The sequence below is a fragment of the Equus caballus genome, chromosome 12 (assembly GCF_041296265.1).
Source record: "Equus caballus isolate H_3958 breed thoroughbred chromosome 12, TB-T2T, whole genome shotgun sequence".
NCBI classification, from domain to species: domain Eukaryota; kingdom Metazoa; phylum Chordata; class Mammalia; order Perissodactyla; family Equidae; genus Equus; species Equus caballus.
Window position 1 is genome coordinate 38129879 of NC_091695.1, and position 24113 is coordinate 38153991.

The window sequence follows — 24113 nt, forward strand, 5'->3', positions numbered from 1 at the left end:
CTCACAGCAACTTTTTGAGATAGGTACTGTTACCATCCACATTTTCCAGGTGACAAAACTGAGGCACAGAGAGGTGAAGAGAGGTACTTCAGGTCACACAGCTGATTGGCAGTCGATCCAGAATTTAAGCCCAGACTCCATGCTTTTACCAGTTACATTGCATTGACTCCTGAAAATTATTCTCATCTCTTGGTCTTTTTCTGTCATGTTTGTCCACATGGACCTTTCTGCAGAGATATAAATATGACATGACAACCTACTGTAACACATGGTTTCAAAGTATTGAAGTGACCCGCTGCTGGCCATGTTAGAAAGCTCCACATATTAAGGCCTCAGGTTATGTTTGGTTCCTGGTTGATACTATTTTTTGTTTTGTTTTACTCAGAACATTAGCCTGGAGCTAACTTCTGTGCCAATCTTCCTCCACTTTATATGTGAGTCACTGAGCCAGCATGGCCCATGAGTGGTGTAGGTCCACACCTGGGATCCAAACCCGCCAACCTGGGCTGCTGAAGCAGAGCATATCAAACCCAACCACTATGCCACAGGGCTGCACCCAGGGTAACACTTTCTTAAACAATCATTTCTCAGTAGACTTCATTTTTTGTAGCAGTTGTAGGTTCACAGCAACATTGAACAGAAGATGCAGAGAGCTCCCATACACCACCTGCCCGCTGACATGCACAGTCTCCACCACCATCACCATTCCGCACTTTAGGGTGCATTTGTTACAATTGATGAACCTACATTGACGCACAATTAGCACCCAAATCCACAGTTGACATTCGGGTTTAGGCTGAGGCTTCCCCTGCATCGTTTCCTTCAGTCCTCAGAGTGTCCCTGGGTGGTCATTGCTAATGTGCCCTTTTTATAATGGAGGAAATGGAGGCCCAGGGGAGTTATGTGCTTCACACAAGGTCACACGGCCAATGCCCAGCAGAGCCACTTTGGTGACTATCACCTTCTGCTAATGGTTCCTTTTGGGTCTTCTCTCCCTGGAGGTAGGAGTGGGATGGGCCTCAACAGGTGTGCGAGACCCCTCAGAGGATGAGCTGGGGCATGTGTCCCCAGTGCCACTCATCCCAGAGCTGCTGAGCCATCAGGGAGAACCACTGCACATCTTGTTTCACTGCCTCTCTCTAGATTCCCTGGGAGAAAGGCCAGTGCGTTCCCCTCATGGAGACGTGGAGTTCAGCAAAGCAGCTCGCAGCCCCCATGGAGACGGGGGACATGGAGGCCCCCGTCAACCATAGCTCCTGCAGGGGACCCCAGCAGTGTTGCCACAGAGGCGAGTCCTCCGTCTTCTCCAGCTCCTCTAAAGAACAAATGTGTCTAACACACAGACTTTTTGCATGAGCCGTTCAGGAGACCAGCTCTCACCCTCACTCCCTTTGGGGCCAAGAGGCACATTCCCTGGAGATCCCATGGCCTCCCCTGGGCCCTCCCCTTGTCCTTCCATCCCTCCAGGAGCCTCCACTCTACCTCCAGCCTATCCTGAGGTTCCTGGGCACCCTCCTCTTACTCCAGAGCCCTTGTCCTCAGCCTCAGGGGCCTACACCACATCCAGACAGTCTTCTCTGCCAGTTGCCATGTCGACTGCATCTTCAGCCCTTTCCATGATGGGCCCCAGCCCCTCACAGACCCCGGTCACCCTCCTCAGGCCTCTCAGGCTCTCTCCCACCACTTCCAGACTCTCTGCAAGCCTGGCTGACACCTCCGGCCCCGGCCCCCAGCAGCCCACAGTGGGAACTTCTAGGGAGGAAAAGTCCACTGGGTGAGCAGGCCTCCACTTCAGTGCTGTGCCCGAGAGACGGCAGACAGAGGACCCTCTGCCAGTGGTCCTGGGAGCTACAGGGAGGCTCTGAGGGCCAGTGAGGCTGCTGATGCTGGAGGCTCACTCCCACAGGGCCCCTGGAGGGGACAGAAAACCCCCAGAACTGGATGTAGCCTTGTTTCCAACAGTGATTTGGAATGTGTTATGAGAATGAAGCAAATGCATCTTCCACGGGCAGCATCCTCCCTGGACGGCCCAGCCGGCTTGTCTCTGGAGAAACATGGGGCTGCTGAGCTCCTGCTCTGGAGGAGGAGAGCAGGGAGGCCCTGGAATTGCAGCAGGATTGTGCCACCAGTTGTCCTGCCTCCTTCCCTGAGATTTCCTGATTAAAGGATGTCTCAGTCCCCAGGTTGCCTGCTCATTCACTCTCGCCTTTGGAAAGGTGGGAGAACTTCTTTCCAAGCCCACAGGGCATAAACCAGCACCCCATCTCAACCCCACAGCTTGGGAGCAAAGACTGCACCAACAGGCTGGGTTGGGAGGGGTCTTGTGGAAGCACCTGGTGGCCTTTGACGCTGGGAGACTCCAAGAGAGAAGGAAAAAGACCAATGGAGAGGGCTCTGCAGGTTGGGTTCCTGGGAGGGAACCTCTGAGCTGAAACAGCAGGCAGGCAGCATCTAGGGATGTGCTCAGCATTAGCACCTGAGGACAAGAGAGAGGGAAGCAGGAGTAGAAGTCAGGCTGCCCTGCAGTTGCAAGGCCTCAGCAAAGCCTCCTGTGGGAGCTCTGAGGCTGTGATGGCCCTTCAGAGTGGTCCTGAGTTGTGCAAGGGGATAGGGCTTTGTGTCCCTCTGTTCACCAGTCATTCTGTTTGTGCTGCCCAAGAAAAGGGGCTTGAGCTTGGACAAGGCAGCTCCCTTCAGACAAGGCATTTTCTTCCGAGGGATGATGGCCAAGAGATGTCAGCAAACAACCTTCCCAGATGCTGGGGGAATAAATTCATCAGTCCTGAAAAGGGTATCTGAGTGGTGCAGCCTATTTTGCATGCCAGATGGAAAGAGGACAGTGCTGTCAATAATGGGGGGAAGTGAGGAGGGGGTGGGAGACAGAACTATGCTGTCACCAGGTCACCAACTTGCTACCACTGAAACCCAGTTCATTCTGAAGCCCCCACTGCACAGACCCACCCACATTTGCCCAGGCCATGCTCCTCTTGGCTCTTCTCTGACCTGTTGCTCACCCGATGTCCCAGGGTGAAGTGTCTGTAGTGGTTGCTGGCAGCAAAGGCCATCTGGGGTACCCAGCCCAGAGGTCAGGATAGTAATGGGGTCCTAATCCAAGTGTGGTTGCAGGAATAATGGATTTGGAGTGAGGAGCATGGAAACCAAAGACTTCAGAGATCAAAGGACTTAGAGGCAAGTTTGTCCAGTAAGCCGCAAAGGGTGGTTCTGAAGTGTGAGGTCTGGGGTATCATGAAACCCAGGTTAAGCCATATTCAGCTGTGATGAGCTGTGGGATCTTCATTCTCAGGTCCCTCAAGAGTATAATGGGATCATAGTGGTCCCACCCCACAGAGTTGTGATGATGGCATGCGGTCATGCTTCCATCCATCTCGGTGGTTTGTTCCTGTGACCCTGGGCATCCCGCCCAGCTTCATGATCCACCTCGGATCTAGTTTCCAGATGAAAGTGCAGAACATTGGCTGCCTCCACATTGCAACTTCTCAACAAGCCAGCTGTCAGCACAGTAGTGCCTGAAAGTCAGTGCCAATTTTCTCAACGCTGTCCCTCTATGCAGTAAAGGATGGGATTCAAGTTTTAATACTAGTCTCCCCTCTACACAGAACTGAAGTAAATGGTGTTCATCGTGAACGTTAAAAGAAGCCGGGTGGTGGAGGGGATGGGAGAACAGCTGTAAACGTTTTCCCCAAGTTGATCCAAGTATAAAAACAGGCTTCTCTGGGAGCCACCCCCTCTTTATAGCTGAGACCAAAGAGGCCCAGAGAGGTTAGGAGAGTGTCCTAAGATTGCACAGAGTGTCAGAGAGACCGTTCACGTGCCCAGTTGGTGGGGAGTGCTATGACCACTTTTATCTTAGTTTGAGCTCCGCCAAGAGGAGAGCCAGAGATCAATATCTAGGTGGGAGTCACTGACCTGGGAGGTGGTCCCAGGGAGCATGATGAGGCAGGGGGAAGTGAGAAAGAGAAACGAAGAAAACCAGTCGAGGTACCTTTAGGAGCGGGTCACTGTTGCGGGACATTGGCACCCAGTCCTTCTGCAAACCCTCTGGGAGATCGTGTAGCACACGCTTCAGAATTGTCCCTCCAAGGGCCTGAGGATGTCACTCTTGCTCCTCTCTTGCTCCTGGGCTGGGGGTGTTCCAGGATTAAGGATCCAGCCTGTGTCCTGTCTGCTTGCTCCCTGACACAAGAAGGCCCAGGGGAAGAGGTGCAGGAGCTGTCTACAGAGGACCTCCTGCTGGACCAGGGCTCTCACTGCCTGACACTGTTGCCAACACAGTCGCTTCTCAGGTCCCCTGGGGGCTGGGAGCTGTCCTCCTTTCCCCCGTGTGCACGCTGTGTCGTTGTGACATGTTGGGGGCCCTGGTGGGATCCAACTTGGTCGGAACATGTTCTTCCCACAATAAGGCACATTGTGCACAGCCTCCAGGAGGCTGGAGGACCACCTTCAAGACCCCAGATGGGCACATAGTGCTGTTAATGAACAAGGTAAGCTGGTCTGACTCTAGGCAGCCTGGGCTCCAACAAGCAGGGGGTGTTTATTCTTGAGTGAGTACACCTCACATTTTCGCTTACCTAGGGCTCCACAATAAGGGTCTGAGAAGCAGTGGAGGATGGGGAGTGTGTGAGGAAGCTTGTTTCCTTGTGCCAGTTTCTCTGGACCTTGGAAGCGCCCCAAGGACCAGACCATCAGACCCAGCTCCAGAGACCTGATTTTGAAGGTTATTAGATGGAAGGACCTGAAGACAAACCACGTGGGTTTCTACTTAGGATAAACTTTCAGAGGTTGAAAGCACCTTTCAGTAACTTGTTTTGAACGTGTAGCACATCCATCACGTCATTAGAAATAAAAATATGTAACAGGGTATTCACTGAGAAGTCTGCCCCATGCCACATCTATCTGTTCCCCCTTCTCTGTTCTACGATCCCTGGTTCTTGGCGTCCTCTCTCGGTGTCTTTATGTACATGCAGATACATCTTATTTTCTTTCTATATAATCCAAAGAGAGCATAGGATAGGCCCTGGAGTCACGGCTTTTTGTTTTTGTTTTTGTTTTTTTCACCTAAGTATCTCCTCTGGAGATCTTTCCATCTGAAGCACCTGGTGAGCATACTCATTTTTTCCCTTTTACAGCTGTGTGGTGGCTCCTCACATGCATGCGCCATAAGCTAGTTAACCATCCCCCATGGGTGGACATTTGGGTTGTTTCAAATCTTGCTCTTACAAAAGATGCTGCAAAGAATAACCTCATACTTACATCAGCTTGCACGTGTGCAAGTGTAGCTTTAAGAGAAATTCCCAGAAGTGAAGTTATCAGGCCAAAAAGTATACCTGTTTCTAATTTTGATATATATTGCCAAATTGTGCTCCTTAGAGGTTATACCAATTTATGCTCCTACCAGAAATTTGCGAGAATCCCCATTCAGGGAGGGTCCAGGTTCCATAGAGAAGTGGGGCAGACAACTGTGAGATGAAAATAACACTCCAGGACAAGTGTGAATGGAAAGGATGGAGGAGCTGAGCTTAGACCCTGAGACCCTGAGGAAACGGAGAAAGAAGGACGGAGGGGAGGCCTGGGACTGTAGCAGAGGAAGGTGAGTCCATCTTACCTTGTAGATCAAATGGGAACTGTCAGATGTGTGTGTTAGCACAGGGTTTTCCAGTTGGAATGACCTGTTGAGCGGGGAGCCTTTTTAGATTTTGTCTGAAACCAGGAATCCCAGGCTGAGGGAGTGGAAGAGGGGATGGGAGGGAGAGTCTGAGCTGCAGCTGCAGGACTGAGAAGGGGGAGGATGGAAGGGTGTGGCCAGGACCAGGAGGGCAGGAAGTGTCCAGGAAGACCTCTCTGCATCCCCAAGGCCTCACACACTTCTTGGGGTATGGGAGGCACTTGGGAAATGTCAGAAACACAAGCCGAGCCAAGAAGCCAAGACACCATGAAATTCCTCCCCAGAAACCTGAGAAGTCCACCTGTCTGTCCCAGGATCAGATATGACTGGGACAGAATGTCGGTGGGAGCAGGAGCGACCCATCTGTGATCTGAAGCACAGCCTCAGTCAAATCAGCTCCACTCTCTTGTCTTATACTAGCTGTTTCCTTTTAAAAAATCGTCTCGAATTCCTCACTCGGTCAATATTTATTGTGCGTCTGCTACGTGCCGGGCCCTGCTCTGTCCTGCAGTCCCAGCAGTTAAAGGATCACAGTCCCTGTCCTGGAGGATCTGAAACAAGTGCTCCCATGAATGCATGATTACCGATGTGCCAAGTGCCGTGAAGGAAAGGAGGGCCAGGATCTGTTGGAGGAGAGGGGGCGCTGGGGAGGCCTCACAAGGAGGTGACATGTAAGCTGAGATCTGCAGGACGCTAGAAAAAGGGAAAGCAACCCAAAGGGAAGACTGTGTGCAAAGGTCTGGAGGTGGAGAAGTTTGGGTATTTGAGGAGGTGGAAGAAGGCCAGTGTGGTGGGAGCTCAGAGTAAGAGGGATCAAGGTGAGGCAGGGAAGGTAAGTAGGATCCAGTGCTGGGCAGCCACATCAAAGATTGATTATCTTATTCCAAGTGCCCTGGGAAGGCATTAATTAAAGGTTTTAAACAAGGGAGGGATGTGATCAAAAAGATTCTACAACTGGGGAAAATGATCCAGAGAGGTCATGAGTGAAAACAGGATATGTGTGGGATGGGGTGGTGGAGCTCACCCCACCCCTTCTAGAACTCAAATTCTTATATTGTGTGAGTGATGAATGACAAATTGGGGCGTGATCTCACAGGGTTTCCAAAGCCATCTTGTTCTGGGCACCCCAAAGTCTCTCCCTCTTAGCAGAGGGGCCCAGCTGCAGCCCTCAGGCCCGTGTCTCCAGAGGGCAGTCTGGAGTCCAGCTGTCGGCAGAGGCAGGAGCTATGGGAATTGTCCCACTGTGGGTGCTGAGGAGCGCAAGACTGTGATAGGTTTACTAGCAAGTGAGGAACTGGGATCCAGCCAAGCTGAGTTAGAGTGAAACAGACCACTCTGCAGGAGGACTTCTCAGAGCTTTGCTTGGAAAGGAGCCTTGTGGACCTTGAAGAAGGGCCTAGAATGCAGCGTGTTCCATACTTATTTTGAAACTCTATTTTCCATGGAATAGTTTTCTACCAAACTCACTCTGAGAAACGCTGCTGTAAATATTTCCTGTTTGCTAATGGACATGCTCCGTTCCTTCCTCCCAATCAGCAATGCTCAGGGACTGGAAAACCAGCCTCCTTAATTTGATGGGGAAATGGGTCAGTTCAGTGTCATGCAACTAGATGGTTGAGTGGGTCGCCAGTGTTACTCTGCATCAAGCAGGTAATCACAGAGTACAGCCCGATAGCTTTGGGGTGGCAGCTTCTGTCACCTCTCTGGCACATGTCTTCCAGAAAATTCCACCTGCCTGGCATACTCAGGAATGTAAACATCAGTGGCCACATACCCTGAACTCTTTCCTTTGCTTATTATCTCTTGCTGGCTTTGGGAGAAAGGTGAAATTGACTCCCTCAACCAAGAACTCAAGGCCTCTATTCTATCAGGAGGCAACGGGCCTGGCATTTCTGGTCTCCACGCCTTCATATGATGCTTGCAACTGGACCTACTGAGGCTCATTTGTCTTCCTGGCTCTATTATGAAGTGTGTGCTGCCACTGTCTCTGTGTTTGTTGCTGTTCTAATGGTCATTTCTGCCACCCACCCTGGTGTTCTGACCCTGATGATGTGGAGAAATATCGACAGAGAAGCACCTTCACAAACATGTTTCAGAAGGCTATGCTTTTATTCTACGTTATTAGTCTGAGAGGGAACAGGGCCAAGATCCCACCTCCACGATCCCACAGGAAGAAAACTCAGGAGAATTATGCCATCTAGAGTGGGGGAAACTGAAGCCAGATCTTCCAGTAAAGTGGCCAAATAGACTCAGGCTTAGGCCACGGAAGCCAGGCCAACCTGGTTGTTGGCTCTGTCAAAGACGGTAAAGTACTGGCGGATGAAGACGTCACCCAGGATCCAGAGCTCTCCACTGCTGGTATCAAGGTTCATGCCCTTGAAGCCACTGATGCAGATATCATCCTCCTGGAGAAAAGGAGGATAAAACCGGAGATGCGACATAGACTTAGAGGTGACAGGTGCTGGGGAATCCTGGTCAAGAACCATAGTCTGCTGCAAGGCACATGCAGGAGGAGCTTCCTGGCTCGTGTGTGGGGCCTCGGCTCTTCTTAGCCTGGGGTCTGCCTGTATGAGCTGTTCACTGCACTTGGTTCCGGGGACCACTAGACATGGTCCAGTGTTTCTGGTAGATGCTCAAACGCTGATGTCAGCACTACAGCTAAGGGGTTTAGGGGAACTCAGCTGCCAGGAGGATTTTGGGAGCCCTGATGACATAGCCTTTTCTCATTATTTTGATCCCTTCTGGTGCCGAGCTGTCAATTCTTTTCATTCACTCGGTCACTGGCCCATAGCATTAGAAGCACATTAGAAGCTCCTGGGGAATTTTGCACCCACCCACAATGGGCAGGCCTGACCCCCTACTAATTAATCAGCTTCATTGTGAGAGTGTCTGGGCATCAGTACTCCTTGCTGAATAACATTGACTCACTGGGCAAAGTGAGTTTTCCACGTGGCGTTAACTCAGAAGGAAGGAGTTGGCCTGTGGCTCATTTGACTAAAGACTTGTCACTTGGTAGAGACAGTGGAAGCATCATAAGCCCTGACCCTACGGAAGGTAGGATCACCATTTGCCCAACTCTTTGTATCACTGATGTGGTCAATATCACGTGACTTCCCTAACCACACTCTGAATGTGGGGAAAGCTGTGGATTTCAGATGAGGAAACTGAGGTTGAAGGAGATGGCATCTGGCTCAGAATCAAAGGGCTAGTAATGGAGACCCAGAGAGTGGACTCAGAAGTCCAACTAGAAACCCTCTTCTCATGCCATCAGTGTTTGCCGCCCTTTTCCCCAGAGGGATGCTGCTTCCCAATTCTCATTCACGCATTTCATTTGAACGTATTCTTTTTCTCCAGCAGCTGTCCAGAGCAGGTGTCATCTTAAGAATGAGGAAGTGCGCTTTCCCTAGCACCAAGGGGGAGTACGTGGCCACATTCTATGGGGGCACATGTAGGTTAGAAGCCCGGAGCCCCCTTACCTCTAGGATGTAGGCACTGGGAGTCAGAGGGAACTCGACACCATTGATGGTGAAGACGATGTCGGGCAGGCTGTCGATGGATGAGCAGCTGATCACTGCCTGGAAAGAGCGAAGGTTGGAAGGGATCGCCTTCCTTCTGCACGGATGTGCCACCACCTTGATCTACAATAGGGCAGTCAAGGCTGGACTTACCTCACCAAGTAAGTCCTTTCTGGCTCCAATGTAGCTCTGGATATTGTCAATGGCAGAGGTTGGGCCAGTCAGCAGAGAGGTGCCAGTGTCAACAACGGCCTGGCAACCCCCGCTGCAAGCGATGGACTCTCCATTCACGGTGATACTGAAAGCAAGATGCAAGTAAGGGTCCCCTGAGCCCCCAGGGGGGTCCTCCTCCCCAAGAGGAACCAAGTGATCCCAGAGGGTCCCTCCTCCCCATCTGTTGGCCAATTACATAAAATTTCAGCTTCTCTCCTTCATGCCCTCATTCATTCATGCATTCATTTACTCAACAAATCTTTACTGAGTGACTACTCTGTGCTAGGCCTGGGAGATGAAATGCCAAATGAGGCAGCCTCACAGTTTCTGACTGTAGGCAGCTCACACTCTAGCTGGAAAGATGCGTTATGACAAAGGAAGAGCTGCATGAATAGGGCACAGGACAGGGGAACAGAAACATTCCAGGGTGAGGGTGGTGGTGGTAAGGAGCAACCAGGGAGGGCTTTCCGGGGAAACAGACAGCCCCAGGTTGCCAAGGAGATGAAGAGCTGGAGAGGGACGTCCAAGGCAGAGGGGTGAGCATGCAAGGAAGCATGGAGATGAGAGGAGCAAGGGCAGGAGTGGGAGGAACTGATGACGTTTTAGCACATCTGGGGCCAATGTGAGGGGACCTAGTATCCTGGTTTGCCCAGGACTGTCCTAGTTTTAGAACTGAAAGTCTTGAGTCCCAGGGGGACTCCCAACTGCTCACTCCCAGGCGAACCTGGCGTCACCCTAGCAGGCCACCCGAGGGAGAAACAGCTGGGAAGGAGGCTGCTTGAAGGAGAGGCCAGCCCAGAAGGTGCAACAGAGAAGGAATTGGTTAAAACAACTTCTCAGGAATTTTGCCCAGTCCTTAGACTGCAGGTGACATTTTTCCTAGAGTGAAAGGGACGTGTCCCAGTTTATAGGTTCCCTAAATGCCAAGACGTGTGGAGACTGTTGAGTCTCCAGCTCTTGCCAGGGATGCTGGTATCCCATCTCCATGAACAGAAGGAAAGTGGCTGTCTCATCCTTGCAGAGCATCTGGGGTTCCAGACAGCTCTCCTCCTCCAGGGAGGGGCCTTTCTCAGGGTCTTTCTGGCTTGACCAACTTCCACCTTCTCTTCCTGGGGTACGTTTCCCTGGCTGGTTGTTCCAGGGGGATTCTGGAAAGCTTAGTTAACTAAGAGTCTGTAAAGAAATGAGACCTGGGGCCCAAGCCAGGACAGTGCCCATTCACGGCCATCTCACCTGTCCACGGTGATCTGCCAGTAACCCTCGTGAGAAACAGGCACCCAGTGCAGACTTCCAGTGTAGTAGGAAGAATCGATGCCACCAAACATCACCACGCTGCCACTCTCATCATTGCTGTAGAAAGTGGGGGTAAAAGAGAGGAATTCATTCATTCAACTGAACATCTTCTGTGTGTGTCTTAAGAGCTACCCTTTCTTGGGCTCTTGTCTGTGCCAGGAGCTGTGCTGAGTGTGTGACAGACAGGTTTTCTTTCAATCCTCACACCAAAGCCCAAACAGTGGCCACTATTATTCTTGTTTCCACTTTACAGTGAGAGAACTCAGGCTCAGAGAAGTGTAACAACTTGCCCAGGGTCACAGAGCCAGGGACTGCCAGAACCAAGATTAGAACCCAGGTCTTCCTGGTTGCAGAGTGCGTGGTTCCACCACATCCTCACTCTCGTTGCTGTGGGGACCTCAAGAGAAGTGAATGCATGACAGAATTTGCTCTTAAGGACATGACACTAGAGTTGCCTGGTTCTCAGCCAGAGGCTGTGTGGCCCCCAGGGACATTTGCCAACATCTGGGAACATTTTTTTTTCAGGAAGATTGGCCCTGAGCTAACATCTGTGCCCATCTTCCTCTATTTCATATGTGGGATGCCTGCCACAGCATGGCTTGATAAATGGTGCACAGGTGTGTGCCCAGGATCCGAACCTGACAACTCCGGGCCACTGAAGTGGAGTGCTTCAACCCAACTGCTACGTCAAGGGGCTGGCTCCTGGGGACATTTTTTTATTGTCATGACTGCGTAGGGTAGGGAATGCCACTCACGTCTAGTATGTAGACACCAGGAAAGCTGCTAAATCCTACAATGCACAGGACACACCCAACAGCAAGGACGATCTGTTAAAAATGTCCATAGCGCTGAGATTGAGAAACCCTGATCTTTTGGAGAGATAAGACGGCCCCCATGAAATCTCTAAGTCCCATCAAGGCAGAGGAGGTTTAGGAGCTGACTTGAATATTAAGTGACTAAGAGGAGAAAAGGGCCATCCAGTCGTAAATTAGTCCTGCTGTAAATTTCCTCTTTGTTACCACAATATTCATTTTCTGAATCTCTGCAGTTTCAGGTTTGATAGGGAAGCAGATGTTTGTGATGATAAGAAATTAATCACCAAAGAACTTGCCACAGATATGACAGTCCCCACTCACCTCCCCCCACGTAAACTTTCCTGTAAACGTCTGACAGTACAACGAACAAACTGAGAATATAGCAGAACAGTTAACAGTTGAAGAAAAACATCAACAATGACAAATGGATTGAAAAGAGAAGGATAAGAGCATCACAGGAAAGTTGAGGGTCTCAGGAAAACTGACGACACCCTCAGATATTCCTGCATAAAACTCTACTCAACCAAAACCAACACTTGCTTTATTCTTTTTTCAGTCTTAGGATTAACTCATAGTCACAACTAGAACCTAGATTTTGTTAATGGATATCAGAAACTTGCATTCATCAGTTAGGAGTTTTATTGTGTCAGACATAAGTCCCCGTCAAATCTTCTTTTCATCGCTGTGGAATTCTGGCCCCTGGTTTTTGGTGGATTCATTTTAAATGGTGGTCTTTCGAGCACCAACTATGAGGGGACTGGGGCTGGAGAACAAATGGTTAATGACATTTGAGTTGTGTAAGTCAAGGTGACAAAGACTCATGCTCGTAAATGAGATGAATGAAGACAGTTCATCAGAGAGAGATTTGGCCCCATTCTCTCCAAAGCTGCACCTCTCAAGCCTCAGGCACTGAATTTTCAAATCCCTTGCTGGCTGAGACCCTCTCTCCTCACCCAGCACCATACAGCCCTCTGCTGGGCCAGGTGACCGTGACCTCCCTGCCCGACTTACGAGCTCAGGTAGACGGAGAAGAGGTCTTGGGAAACCAGACCCTGGTCCCATATGTTGTCAAAGACTGGAGTGGCCCCAGAGGCAGAGATGCTGGGGTAGGCGAGACCCAGGATGCCGTCAAAGGGAGCCAAGAAAAGGAAGAAGCCAGGCTCCTTCTTGCTCAAGCCGAAGATCTGGTTGGTGTCCTCGATGCCTCCGACCTGAGTTGGGGAACCAAGATGTTCACAACCAGCTGGTGTTGACTGAGCCCTGAGGGTCATAGCCCTGGGCACAGAGTATCCCTGGTTCATTTCATGTGGGACTCGGCTTCCGGGGCATCAGGCTGAAAGGAGGGTAAAGGGATGGTCTCTAGGAATGTTTGTTATTCTGTAACCATTGCAGCTGATCTCCAGATGGCCACAGTCTGTAACTTGGTGTGAGAATTTGCTACAGAACAGATGGGGTCTGTGTGTTCCTGTGTCTGATGACTGGATGCACAGCAGGCCCCAGGCAAATCAGAGCCCTTGACCGCTGCCACACCCTGGAGCTAGGGGACGAACGTAGAGATTCTGTGACTGGATGGGGGCTGCTGGTGGAGGGCATAGAAAGAGGAGGAGGTGCTAAAAGAGAAATGAGCCTTTTCCTACCATCTCCCCCCAACTTCAAAGCACTCAGCTTGGGTGGGCTGAGGTTGGCTGATGGCTCCAGGCATCCCACCCCCTTACCCACTACTGTCCCACCTAGAAATGTCTATGACATCTCTACCCACTCCACTAATCAAGTTACTTTGGTGATCACTGAGACCCCTACTGCCTGAATGAGCTCATTCTGGGTGGTACACTTTGGCTCCCACAGTCCCCAGAAGCTGGCACTAGGACTGTCAGGAGGAGGTGGTGAGCCAGCAGGTGCTCACCCTGACAGTGTCATATCCGAGGATGCCTGTCATGCTGCCGGTACCGTAGGTGATGGAGATCGACTCGCTGGTGGCCCTGTAGGTAGAGGATTTCTCAGGGTTGAAGCGCTTGTGGTCATCTGTGTAGGGAAGAAATGACATCATCAACCTCCAAAACCCAAGTGAGAATCATGGTTGGAGATATATTTCTGGGGTGGGCTGCCTTGGTTTCGGGTCAGGCTTTGGAAGAGAAAGGTGCCCTTTTCCACAGATGTTGGAGCCCAGGCATTCCCAGTTTCCATTCCTGCCTAGTTGGATCAATTGGGACCATCTCCTGGAAGGAAGGTCCCCAGCCAACCCCACCATCCTCCCAAGGACCCCAGGCAAACACTGAGCAGAGCAGGCCCACAGCTGCCCATGGTGACGAGCCCCTTCATCCCACACTGCGAACAGCCCATGACACAGCTACACTATCACGGTCACTGCCTTACAATGTTACAGTTCAGGTTATGAGGGGGAGGATTCCAGGGGCTCCTCCTCTGAATTAAAGTCAGGTTAAAAAGCTGGAAGAGGGGGCCACACCGGAGGTGCAGTGGTTAAGTTCCTGAGCCCCATTTCAGCAGCCTGGGGTTTGTGGCTTTGCAACCCAGGCATGGACCTACACACACTCATAAAACCATGCTGTGGTGGCATCCTTCATACAAAATAGAGGAAGATTGGCACAGGTGCTTGCTCAGGGACAATCTACCTCAAGCAAAAAAAGAGGAAGATTGGCAACAGATGTCAGCTCAAGGTCAATCTTCCTCACAAAAATAAAATTTGAAAAAGCTGAAAGAGGAAGGAACTTGAAATGCTGCCTGTGATTCCCAATGACAAACTCTTTTTCCCTTAGCAAACTGCTGCTTTTTCTTAAAAGTGAGATCATAGCTCAGCTCAGTCATGCTTTTAAGGCACTTTCTCATGTCAAGCTCTTGTCCCAGATGGCTATCTCTTAGCCCTTTAACTCCATCTCCCTTTGGGACCCCCTTGCTCCCCTGGGCTGTGGTTGTGCAGGAGAGCTGTTCTCTACCATTGGATTGAACCCCTGGGGGCAGGGACCATGTGTGATTCACCCTCTGTCCCAGGGCTCCTAAGCCCTTGCTGGACACACAGGTGCTCCGGAAATGCCTGTTGAGAGAATCCCGGAGGGACTCCACAGGCTTGAAATTGGACCTATTTGAAGCCCCTGAGTGTTCAGGGCTCCCAGGTCAGTGGGCGCTGGGGTCCCGGGCAGGGCCAGGCACTCACAGCAGGCAAGACTGGAGCAGTAGGTCGAGGGTACCCACAGGTTGGAGGAGCCGGTGTCAAAGATGACGGTGAACTCCTGAGGGGGAGTTCCGATGCTGATGGTGCCGAAGTACTCCTCCTGCGGGGTGGGGACAGCACAGGTCACTCCCCATCCTGGGACACCCCCAGGGAGCAGGGCCTCCTGGGGCTTCTCCTCAGCTCCCCACCCTCACTACTCTCCCTGCCTTTCTTTCCCTGTCAAATGCATCCGTCCTTCAAGGCCCAGCCTGTCCTCCCCTCCTCCTTGACGTCTTCCCTGATTGCATCCCTGTTCCCTTCTGACTGTGTCTTCTAAGCACCATCAACACCTAATAAGAATCTGCTGTCTCCTCTTCAGCTCTCCTCCTGAATGTCTTAGTCGTGCCACCCTAGAGAACACACCATCTTGGAGGATAGGATGGAACCATATAGCACCCAGCAGAGTAAATGTTCATTCAGTAAATTGTCAATTGGGAGATAAAAAAGTCACCTAAAGATGGAAACCCCTGGAGATATCTTGCTCCTAAATCAAGGTGTGTACACTGGGTTTTGAGAAAGGGCGTGGTCAGGATTTTTATTCTTAGTGGCAGCCCTGTCTGCCTTCCCAGCAGTTCTAGCCATGCTGGTCTCGCTATTCTTTGATGATGACAAGCTCGTTCACATCCCAGGGCCTTTGCACTTGCTATTCCTGTGCTAGGAAAATGTTTCTTCTGGATCTTTGCTTTGCCTCAATTATTGAGAGCTCTAGTCACACATCCCCTCCACCAAGAGGCCCTCCCCGACCACTTCATCTAAATTTGCCCTTCCCCCATTCCTCTTCTTCTCATTACTATAATTAATTAATTTTACTTTTCATCACTTGTCATTAAATGGAATTATCTTGCATACTTATTTATTTTTCTCCTACTTTCCTTCTCCTCTCGAATAAAAGCTCCAAGAACTTTGTTTCTTCATCACTGTTTGCATAGCTCCATGCCCAGAGCCTCTGGCACATAGTAGATGTTTTATAAATATGTGTTAAGTGAATAAATGGACTGACTTTAGCAAGCTCTTACCAAGAGCCAGGCCCTGTGCTAAGTACTCCAAAAAGAATTATTGCATTAATTACTCACAACAACCCTCTGGTGGTAGATATTCCTGATTCTGTTTGACAGATGAGGAAACTGAAGCTTGGTCAGATAGTTTAAATGACTTGCTGAAGGTCATGTTTCTCAGACCCATTAGAGAACAGATTAGCACCAGGTCTGGCAGATTTCACAGGCTAAGCTCTTAATGACAGGCCACATTGCTTCCTACCATTGGCCCTGTGTCATTCACACAGGGGACACACAACTTCTACTGAAGATCAGATCGTTGGTTTGGGTCCCAAATAGAACAGTGAGCCATCTTCCTGAAACTCCACACTGATCCTGTCAACCCCCCTGGTTAAGTTGATTCAGTGGCAATGAGGACACAGACCCTCATCAGAGACTCTGGTCTGGCTCCACCCACCGACCCCACAGTCCTCACTCTGCGCCTCCCTCCCTCCCTCTCTGCTCTCCCTGAACACTTGCCTCCTTTCCTCAAATGCACTCTGCTCCCTGCTGTCCCAGGGTCCGGCACAAGCCATCCTGCTCTTTGGGACTCTCTCCTGTCCTCTCCACCCCTTGCTTCTCCTTCATTGCCCCAGGGAAGTGTCCCTGCCTGCCACCTGCCACCCTCTCACAGTCACCTTAAGTGCTTAGTCTTCAGTCTGGCTGTACTTTCCATGGGTTGTGAGGCTAAATGTTGATTGTCTCTCTCCCTACTAGACTTGAGTCCCATGAGGGCGGGAGCTGTGCCCTCCCAGGTTTTCTTTCCTGCTTCATCCTCTGGGCCCAGCACAGTGCCTGGCACATAAGGAGGTGCTCTGCATCCATAAACACTGGATGAATGAATGAACAAATGAAGGAGAGCAACGTCTCTGACTGTCAGATTTACTGCTTCCCGGTGCCTTTGAGATCCAGGAAGCAGACCCCTGGGTTAACTCATGGGGACTCAGAGCCCTAGTCAATCCTCCAAGAAGCCTGGGACTCTCTCTTTCCTCTGGGCCAAGTATTGAGTGCCTCCCAGGCCCCCAATCTGTGCAGGCACTCACATCCAGGTAGTTCTCCAGGGGCTCTGTGTCCGCCAAGGTGGCAGCCTCCTTGGGTAAGAACTTGCTGGCTGGGTTGGGGGTATGCTTCTTCAAGAAGTCCTCCAGTAAGCCATGCTCAATCAGGTTCTTCCTCAAAGACTTCTTTCTGACAAGCGGAACCCTGTGGCAGAGCATTTGCAAATGGAATGGTTGGAGAAGGAAGTGTAGTTGGGGAAGAAGTCTGCTCATGGGGTGCTGTGGAAGACCCCGAAGGTAAAGGAAGCTGGTCCAAGAGAGGGAGAAGGAAGGAAGTCAAGAGAGCAGACGCTCCCATTTTTTCTGCACAAATGTAGAGAGGTTCAGTGGTTGCCTGAAGTCACCCAGCCCAGTGATGGAGCTGGGAACATAACCCAGCCTGGACTTGAGGGTCAGGGCTGTTAACCACGTCTGCAGTGCTGCCTCCACAAAAGGACAGAGAGAGAGAGAGACAAGAAAGGAGTCTCAAGATGGTGGAAGAGAGCAAGGAATTGTAATAAGGAAGAAGGAGAGGAAGAAAAATAAAGGAGGAAAGGAAGACAGGGTGACAGGCAGTGAAGGGAAGCAGCCCCTTGGAAGCTGTTCTTCATGCAGCGTGTCCCCCAGACTCACTTGTAGATAAGGCACTCAGAGAGCGCCACCAAGCTGAGCAGCAGCAGCCACTTCATGGTTCTTTCTGGGTCCCAAGTCTCCAGAGAAGGGAAGACGGGTGGAAGGCGTACAGCAGAGGCAGGAGCTGCTCCTTATATGCAGCACAAGTTCTCGGGAACCTACTTATCAGCCTCCAAACGTCACCCATTATCCTAACTCCAAACAGAAAGGTTACCGATAAGATTGTCCCTGCCCATGGACCATGTTCTGAGAAGTTGCCAATCGGGCAGCTTTCCATTGTAACCACAGCCCAGGGTTAGGATGGACCTGCACAGAGTGAGCCGTAGAGTGTGGCTTGTTTCTCAAATAACGAAAATGACCTGCGTGGAAACTCAACAAGCAGAGTATTTTGACGAAACTGTTCTAACATACACTTCGAAAGGTTGTCTTCTTAAAAGAAGATGCTCACCAAGCCAATGAATTCTCTACTTTATGGAGTTTATTCAGTGAACAAAGTGGAGTGAAAATTGATTCAAGAATTATGGAGGAGGGGGATAGATGGGAGGAAGGTCACCAGGAGATAGCCAGCCGTATCTTCAGGTCTTGTCCTGAAATCAGATTCCCTGTGCCGTAGCTGGTTTTTCCAACATCAAGAGACACAGATTCTATAAAAACTCCAAATTACTCCCAGTGCTCTGGCTGAGCATGGAGGGGTGGGCAGTGTGGATCAAGTTCAGGACCAGTGGTGGTCAATACGAAGCACATTTGTATTTTAAAATCACCCAATAAAACATCATCTTACCCCAAACCTGGATCTTGCCCTGTATATTCCACCTTCACATCTTTTGCTGCCTGCTTCCTTCCTCTCTTTTCCTCCCCCTTGAGCATTTCTCCTTGATCTACACTCTCACTTTTGGGTTGATCTCAACTCCTCTATGGAGGAGCCCGATGGTCCTGAAAATGTCTGCTTAAGTCATGGGAGCATGAGATGGAGACCCATGGCTCCAGGCTACAACTTGGTGGGAGGGAAGGAGGGGCATCTGCTGGGGGGTCATCAGGGTCTTCAAAGGTCATTAATGTCTTATGCTGGGCGTGAGTATGTGGGAGCTCATCGTAAGTGTGTGTATTATACGTATGTGTTCTGCATATCTGAAACCATTCATAACCATTTTTTGTAGAAAGAATGAAGGACAGAGTCTTTTGTGTGTAGCTCTCAAGTAGGAAATGAAGGGAAGTGTGGTTGGGGGTACAGGGTGAGTCAGGGACCCTCAGGATTGAGATGTGGGGAATTAACCATGAAGAACATGAAACATGTTTCACTCATAATTTATCTCCCTCCATGAATTATATGGTGTATGGACATGTTCAACACAGTGTTTAATTAATCCCGTGAAGCTTTGTTTCACTAAGAGCAGCTTGGGAGTGTGGCTCAGAGTAGGGTCACGATTCCATAATTAGCTGTTTTTGCCATTTGTCTACCATTCTGGTGTCTTAGGGCAACATCCTTCATGTGTTTCTCTTCCTTGGCAGTTACAGAACACAACTTAGATTTATCGACCTCTGACTCTGAGTTCGTTCTGGTAGATAATACTATTATCCCCATTTTATGCATGAGGAAAATGAGGCACAGAGACATTATGACACTTGCCTGAGGTGACACAGGTTAGAAGTGACTGAGCGGGGGCTCGAGTCCAGGTCTCTGTTACTCCCTGTGCCTTCTCCCTTACTCCACTGCCTGGGGTTTACTGGGGGCCGTGGAGAATCTTATGAAGAGCCCTGGCCCCTGAGTCTGGGTTTGAATCCCAGACCTGTCTCTGAACAGCTGTAAGACCCGGGACTGGTGATCCAGTCTCTCTGAGACTCAGTTTCCTCACCTGTGAAATGGGGATAATAGTACCACCAATTTCATAGGTTTGTATAAGGGTTTAACATAGAGTATTAACCAGCCACACACACAGAGCAGCTAAAATAAAAACAACGGTCAACAGCAAGTGCTAATGAGGATGCTGAGCAGGTGGAACTTTCCTACAGTGCAGGTGGGAGGGGAGAGGGCACAGCCACTTTGGAAAACAGCTGAGCAGTTTCTTATAAACATGAACTTTCCATTTGACTCAGCGATCCCCCTCCTGGGTATTTACTGAAAAGAAATGCAAAACACGTGTCCCTACAGAAACTGCACACAAATGTTTATAACAGCTTTTTACATAATTGCCAAAAACTCAAAACAACTCAACTGTCCTTCAGCTTGTCCTGGATGAGCAAGTGGTGGTGCAGCCACACGAGGGACGAGCCCTCAGCAGTAGAGACAGAGGAACTGCCTGGTGAATCTCATGAGCGTTGTGCTGAGTGAAGGAAGCCAAACAAAAGGCAAAACTTGTAAGATTCTCTTTATGTGGCATCTGGGAAAGGCAAAATACTGAGAACAGAAAACAGAGCAGGGGCCGGGAGAAGAGGCTGACTGCCAAGGGGTACAGGGAAAATTTTTCGGGTGGTGGAAATATTCTACATCTAGATTGTACACTTAAAAGGGCAAATTTTACTCTGTGACAAGAGACCTGATGCCCCTGACTTCACAGCAGGTGACGGGCTCAGCCAGTGACGGCCACACAGTGAGGTGAAGGGAATGGATACCAGGCTCTGCCTGTGCAGGCTCCTTGGAGGGGACACACTGGAGTCATTTCAAAGGAAATGTGATACCATCAAAGGAGACAAAGAAGAAGAGAACACTCACTCATCATCTCTGCTTCCATTTTGGTCCTTTGGATCCAGGAGTGAAATATGTTCATGGTCTGCTTTTCTCCTTCACATTGAGTGGTGAGATGGTGAAGTTGGCAAGTAAAGAAAATCTCTGAGGAGCCAAGTGAGGACTGTAGACATTTCTCAGATCACTTGTGAGCTGGGCCCTCCAGACAGCCTGTTTGATGTCATCCTGAGGGTGAGGGTGTGGTGGCCACAGTCCATCTAGCAGGGGTAGGTAGTGTCCACACTCCCCTGTGCATCCTGGGGCTGGTTTATAGGGCTTGGAGCCCACAGATGGGAATTTATTTGGGGGCAAAGCTTTTCCATGGGATCCACACAGGAATTTTGAACAGAGGAGAAGTATATTTGGGAAGCAGAAGGAAGACTCCTCAGGCAGGACCCATTTGAAGATGTATCCAACACATTTTCATTATGCACCTGCTACCTGCTGGGTGGTAGGCATGTTATAGCTGCTGGAAGCTCATCCATGAGCAACGGGGAAAGTGGCCATGCCTTCAAGGAGTATATGGTTAGCTCAAGAGAGAGCAGAGAGGGGAGATCTCTTTCCTTCCCACTCAGGTAGATCTTTAGATCCCACTAATGGGAAGCTCTTGGATTGGTGAAGACAACTGTCTTCCCACATTAGAGATTTTAGCACACTGGGGGAGGCTGATGTGCTTGGTGGCACCCATTCTAGGCATATGGCAGACTCTACAATAGCCCCTAATTATCCTTTCCTCCTGATCCATACCCCTTGTAATCTCCTCTCCGTGAATGTGTAGGACCAGTGAATTGCTTCTCACCATTAGGGTATGGCAAAGTAGATGGCATGTCACTTTTCTGATTACATTACATGAGATTGTCACTTCTGTCTTAACAGCAGACTCTTTGTATGGACTATCTCTCTTGCTGCCTCTGATGAAGCAAGCTGCCACATAGAGAGGCCCACACGGCAAGGAACAGAGGTCAAAAACAGTAGGCAGCAAGGAACTGAGGCTCCCAGTCTGACAATCTGCCACCACCTGAATCCTGTCAACAACCACATGAGCTTGGAAGCAGACCCTCCTCCAGTCAAGCCTCAGAGGGGACCACATTCCTGGCTGATGCCTTGACTGCAGCCTTGTGAGAGGTCCTGAAATAGAGAACCCAGGCAAAGTGGATTCCTGACCACAAAACCCTGAGATAATACAGGTGAGTTGCTTTAAGTTGCTAAATTTGTGTTATTTCATCAAGAGCAGTAGAAAACCAATACAGGGCTAGAAACTTCTAGAAAACTCCACAGAGATCCGCCTGGATGCCTCCCGCTCTTCTCCATTTGGGGCCCATTTTCAGTGCCCTTGAAGTTGGCTTTCTGCTAAGGCCATGAGACTGATCTGAGAAGGAGGGCGTTGACATCATTGCTCTGCTTCTCTGCAAACCTCCATCCACAAACAAGGATTGCATTTCTGTGGCTCTTCATGTTTTCTGAGTGCTTTGAGATACATGATCTCTCAAAAACATATTATTCCTGCATTGTCCTCCTTGACACAGTTCAGAAGAGTCAAGTGATCAGCTAAGGTTCACATAACTACGTAGTAACATGGGAGGGACTAGAAGCTGGGTCCCAGAAGGATCTGGCCTTGAGATGCTCTTGTCCTGGGCCAGGCTCTGTTCTGACACATGTCCACCTGGTTTCTGTCCGTTGGTTGGAGTGTGAGGTGGACATTTCGTGATGGCCACAGCCTCCATCCAGGGACACTCAGAGAAGCCATTCTATCCTGTCCCCAGAGAACCTCTTGGGAGGCAAAGTGGAGTCCTGACTCCAGGGTCACGTGTTCTCCATGAGGTCTGATCTTCAGCCAGGGCCGACTTGTGGCTGCCAGCAGGGAAGCCATGTAATCTCATCATGCTGCACTGGCCTGGCAGAAAGATTAAACATCATTCACTTTGCCATTGGCCCTGCCTGGCACCAGGTTTTGAGGGGCGCTGGGAACAGAATTGCTAATGCAGGGCACCCACTGCCAAGAGCACAGGTGTTCAGAAATGTTCCATGAACATATCAAATCAAAGTAATGGAATGAAGCCTAAAGAACCCAGTCATGGCAAGATCAAGATAGAACACTTCAGCACGATAAGTGTTCTCTAGCTGGTCTGAGAGACCTTGGGTTGGCCTCTTGGTCCTGGAGTTTTACCTCCGTCTTCTTCCACTTTGCTCTTTTTCCCAGAAACAGAACTCGTAAAGGACAGGATGTGAGAAACCCAGGCTCAGAGAGGGAACGTGGTTTGCCTACATTCAACAGCCAGGACCTGGAGAGCCCGCACCCATGCCTGGGCTTGCTGACCCTCCTCAGTGCTCCTTCTGCCACACTGTGCTGTGCCGTCAGACAAGAGTCTTTGCTGTTCCTTTTTCTTATTCGTTACCTCCTTGCTTAATCTCTTCCTCGGCTTTCTTCCTTTTTTAAAAATTAGAATTTAGGAACTGAATCAACTTTACAGAAGACTGTTTGTTAATACAAATTGAGTACTTGTATGTCTGGGAACATCATTTGTTTTATTTCCTTTTTTCAGGTATAACTGACATATTACATTAGTTCAGGTGTACCACATAATGATTCAGTATTTGTATATAGCACAAAGTGATCACCACACTGTCTACTTAACACCCATAACCATACTTAGTTGCAAAATCTATTTTTCTTTTTTTTTTTGCAGGAACATTTGTTTATAACATTACACAAATTTCAAGTGTACCTACTATATTTTGATTTCTGTGTAGATTACGTCATGTTCACCACCCAAAGACTAATAGCAATCCATCACCACACACATGTGCCTAATCACCCCTTTCACTCTCTCTCCTCCCCCCTTCCCCTCTGGTAACCACCAACCCAATCTCTGACTTTGTGTGTTTGTTTGTTGTTTTGATCTTTTATTTATGAGTGAGATCATACAGTATTTGACCTTCTCCCTCTGATTTATTTCACTAAGCGTAATACCCTCAAGGTCTATCCATGTTGTCACAAATGGCAAGATATCATCCTTTTTTTTATTTTAACACCTTTATTGAAGTGTAATTGACACACAACCACCTGAACATATTTAAAGTGTACAATTTGATAAGTTTCAACATATAAATACACCTGTGAAACCATCACCACAATCAAGATACTGAGGATCCATCACTCTGAAGTTTCCTTTGTCCATTGTAATTCTCTTTCCTGTCCCATCCTGGGTGGCTTTTCCCAGGCAACTCTTTATTTGCTTTCTGTCTCTATAGATTAGTTCACGTTCTCTAGATTTTTACACAAATTTAATCATACATTATATATTCTATGTTTGCTAACTTCTGTCAGCATAATTATTTTGAGATTAATCCACATTGTTGCATGCATCGATAGTTCATTCCTTTTTATTTCTAAGTAGTATTCCACTGTATGCAAATTCTATAATTTGTCCATTCTACTCTTGATTAACATTTGGGTTGTTTCCAGTTTTGGGCTATTACAGATAAAATTTCTATAAACATTGGTGTACAAGTTCCTGTGAGGGACATACGCTTTCAGTTCTGTTTGGTAAATACCTAGAGTAGAATGGCTGGTCATATGCAGATGGATGTTTAAATTTTAAGAAACTACCAAACTATTTTGGAGGGGAGAGAGAATTTGATTTATTTCATTTATATGTTTTCAAAATATTTAAGTGTTTTTCCTATTTTTTTCTTTTCTTTTTACTGTGGTTGTACTAGTTCGTAACATTGTGAAATTTCAGTTGTACGTTATTGTTTGTCAGACACCACATAAGTGTGCCCCTTTACCCCTTGTGCCTATCCCACACCCCGCTTCCCCCTGGTAACCACTAAACAGTTCTCTTTATCAGTGAGATTGTTTATGTTCCACAAATAAGTGAAATCATATGGTGTTTGTCTATCTCTGTCTTGCTTATTTCACTTAACATAAGACCCTCAAGG

At 49.2% G+C, this 24113-nt stretch overlaps 1 protein-coding gene across 1 annotated transcript; it reads right to left on the reverse strand.

The window, feature by feature from the left end:
- Positions 1 to 7773: 7773 nt before the first annotated feature.
- LOC100059418 (pepsin II-1-like) lies at positions 7774 to 17505 on the reverse strand. The gene is made up of 9 exons (XM_005598218.4): positions 17450 to 17505; positions 16823 to 16982; positions 14689 to 14806; positions 13423 to 13541; positions 12531 to 12730; positions 10645 to 10761; positions 9352 to 9496; positions 9160 to 9258; positions 7774 to 8088 (listed from the first exon to the last, which is right to left on the reverse strand). Exons 1-9 carry the CDS (start codon positions 17503 to 17505, stop codon positions 7939 to 7941), a joined length of 1164 nt encoding a protein of 387 aa, XP_005598275.2. The 3' UTR covers positions 7774 to 7938.
- Positions 17506 to 24113: the final 6608 nt, after the last annotated feature.